Source organism: Taudactylus pleione, unplaced genomic scaffold (genome assembly GCF_031769625.1).
Source record: "Taudactylus pleione unplaced genomic scaffold, aTauple2 ptg000925l, whole genome shotgun sequence".
NCBI classification, from domain to species: domain Eukaryota; kingdom Metazoa; phylum Chordata; class Amphibia; order Anura; family Myobatrachidae; genus Taudactylus; species Taudactylus pleione.
This window is the reverse complement of record NW_028285326.1, coordinates 900,208-903,499: the sequence shown is the minus strand read 5'-3', so window position 1 is coordinate 903,499 and position 3,292 is coordinate 900,208. Positions and strand designations below refer to the sequence as shown.

Genomic DNA, 3,292 nt, shown 5'->3' with positions numbered 1-3,292 from the left:
CGGTCGGGATGTCGGCACTCAGAATGCACACAGCCTGTGCCAAGAAGGGAGGTAGTTACTGTGACGTCGGTCGGGATGTCGCCGCTCAGAATATACACAGACTGTGCCAAGATGGAGGTAGTTACTATGACGGCGGTCAGGATGTCGGCGCTCAGAATACACACAGCCTGTGCCAAGAAGGGAGGTAGTTACTATGGCGGCGGTCGGGATGTCGGCGCTCAGAATACACACAGCCTGTGCCAAGAAGGGAGGTAGTTACTGTGACGGCGGTCGGGATGTCGGCACTCAGAATACACACAGCCTGTGCCAAGATGGAGGGAGTTACTGTGACGGCGGTCGGGATGTCGGCACTCAGAATACACACAGCCTGTGCCAAGATGGAGGTAGTTACTGTGACGGCGGTCGGGATGTCGGCACTCAGAATACACACAGCCTGTGCCAAGAACTATGTTCTGTTTTCAATTTGTAGAACTTTCAGGGCTGTTGTTATGTAATAAGCCTCATAGTCTGTGAGACTCAGAGACTGGACGCTTCGTTATACTAAGTATAGGAAGATGAGGGTTTGTGTACGGAAATACCCTAATTATACCTTCTTGTAATGCAGGAATGAATGATGTCCTTCCAAATGTGCCCCCCTATGTGCCTCGCTGGGGACAGGTGAGTGTGTGTTTCTATGATGTCTATTATATTATAATGTGCTAAATACAGGTACATATGTGTATTATAGTATAATGTGCTAAATACAGGTACATATGTGTATTATAGTATAATGTGCTAAATACAGGTACATATGTGTATTATAGTACAATGTGCTAAATACAGGTACATATGTGTATTATAGTATAATGTGCTAAATACAGGTACATATGTGCATTATATTATAATGTGCTAAATACAGGTACATATGTGTATTATATTATAATGTGATAAATACAGGTACATATGTGTATTATATTATAATGTGCTAAATACAGGTACATATGTGTATTATATTATAATGTGCTAAATACAGGTACATATGTGTATTATATTATAATGTGCTAAATACAGGTACATATGTGTATTATATTATAATGTGCTAAATACAGGTACATATGTGTATTATAGTATAATGTGCTAAATACAGGTACATATGTGTATTATAGTATAATGTGATAAATACAGGTACATATGTGTATTATATTATAATGTGATAAATACAGGTACATATGTGTATTATAGTATAATGTGATAAATACAGGTACATATGTGTATTATAGTATAATGTGATAAATACAGGTACTTGTGTGTATTATATTATAATGTGATAAATACAGGTACATATGTGCATTTTTGGTAAATTTCATTATGGACTTTATTTTTGTGATTGAGCACCAGGGTATAAACCGATAAAATACAAATATGTATGTTCTCCATGGTCTGGCTGCAGTACTGACAGTCCCCCTTAATGTAACCTGTTCTCATGTTATCTTATAATGCATGCAGTATACAAATACTTTATCCCAGGTCCGGATAAGAATCTCCATGTTATTAATGCGTTGATGGATGGGTTTGATGTAACAATCTATAGGAACAATGGTGAAGTAGAGACCTCACTGATGTAGTCCGCTCTCTCTCTCTGTGTAGAAGATCACCGTACTGGTGGGGAGACCGTTCAGTGTTGCTTCTGTGCTGGAGAAGCTAAGGGCCGAGGGCACCACACCGGTAAGCATCCACTGTCCGTCAACGGCATCTATCAAGGTTTAGCGCTTAATGAGCATCTAACAGAACACGGTATGTCGAAAAGTGCGCAAACAGAACACTTGTCATAAACAGTTTTTGTACAGTTCTGTTTGTTTTGGTTACTTTTTGGACTATTCGCATCAGATTGCGTTTAATCTATATCATAGACACCTCTTACAAACTTCTAGCAGCTGTATGTTGATCTCTAAAACAAAGTGCACATGTGTTGTCCCAGGGTTAGTGTGTTGGCATCCAGTATGTGATATGTGGTCTGACTTGTCCCTGCAGGTGGAGATGAGAAAAGTAGTCACAGACTATGTCCAAGAGGAGTTCCACAAGCTGAAGTGTCAGGCGGAGAGTCTGCACCAGTCTTTCCGGGAGCAGAGGTGACCCTGGGAGGCAGTGGCCGTGGTGTAGACCCACTAATGCCAACATTCATACACACACACCAGATGCCTTCCTACCTGGTTCGTTCCATCCAAATCTCCTGGCACAGGGCATGATGGCCTTATATGACCTTGCCCGGTTACTGTGCCATAATCTGCTGCTAAATGACATGAAGGAAAGAGAGTGACCATTCTGTACAGGGGACCCCTCACTGCTGCTCCCTCCAGTGACCATTCTGTACAGGGGACCCCTCACTGCTGCTCCCTCCAGTGACCATTCTGTACAGGGGACCCCTCACTGCTGCTCCCTCCAGTTACCAGGACCACTCAGTAATAGCACAGTGAGGAAACCACTATCCAGTCAACTTTGCTGGGTCCTGATCATTTTAATCGGTTTTAAATTGGATTTGCTTGTAATAATGATTGTAGGTATCCTGAATAAGGTCTGTTATCCAATTCAGGGCTGAACTGAGGTCTCCACAAGGCGCACGGCCCATTCCAACCCGGAGACATTTATTTATTTATTGTAATGAAATGGGCCAGTCTTATGCCAGGCATTATCCTTTGTTTTGTGGGCAGAACGAGATTCTTTTTATTTTAACACTGTCTGAATGTTTTATACAATTGTCTTTACAATAAAGATCTACGTGATTTCCATTCCAGTGTTTTACAAGCTGCAGATCAGCTGTAGTATTATTACTCCAGGGTTACTGAGGTATCTGCGCTTCGGCTGACAGATGGACACAGAGAATATGCAGATCAGCTGTAGTATTATTACTCCAGGGTTACTGAGGTATCTGTGCTTGGGCTGACAGATGGACACACAGAGAATATGCAGATCAGCTGTAGTATTATTACTCCAGGGTTACTGAGGTATCTGTGCTTGGGCTGACAGATGGACACAGAGAATATGCAGATCAGCTGTAGTGTTATTACTCCAGGGTTACTGAGGTATCTGCGCTTGGGCTGACAGATGGACACACAGAGAATATGCAGATCAGTTGTAGTATTATTACTCCAGGGTTACTGAGGTATCTGCGCTTGGGCTGACAGATGGACACACAGAGAATATGCAGATCAGCTGTAGTATTATTACTCCAGGGTTACTGAGGTATCTGTGCTTGGGCTGACAGATGGACACAGAGAATATGCAGATCAGCTGTAGTATTATTACTCCAGGGTTA

General features: G+C 42.2%; 1 protein-coding gene across 1 annotated transcript; it reads left to right on the top strand.

Moving 5' to 3' along the window:
- The first annotated feature begins 351 nt into the window (after positions 1–351).
- Positions 352–2,768, top strand: LOC148473390 (tafazzin-like). Its single transcript, XM_088459662.1, has 3 exons — positions 352–657; positions 1,627–1,704; positions 2,011–2,768. Exons 1-3 carry the CDS (start codon positions 607–609, stop codon positions 2,110–2,112), a joined length of 231 nt encoding a protein of 76 aa, XP_088315788.1. The 5' UTR covers positions 352–606; the 3' UTR covers positions 2,113–2,768.
- The last annotated feature ends 524 nt before the right edge of the window (positions 2,769–3,292 follow it).

What these genes read in the sequence shown, in the direction of transcription:
- LOC148473390 (XM_088459662.1), top strand. Translation starts at nt 607, where the DNA reads ATGAATGATGTCCTTCCAAATGTGCCCCCCTATGTGCCTCGCTGGGGA. An exon ending in ATGTGCCTCGCTGGGGACAG is followed by an intron (nt 658 to 1,626) that starts GTGAGTGTGTGT and finishes CTCTCTGTGTAG; the next exon opens with AAGATCACCGTACTGGTGGG. An exon ending in GGGCCGAGGGCACCACACCG is followed by an intron (nt 1,705 to 2,010) that starts GTAAGCATCCAC and finishes TTGTCCCTGCAG; the next exon opens with GTGGAGATGAGAAAAGTAGT.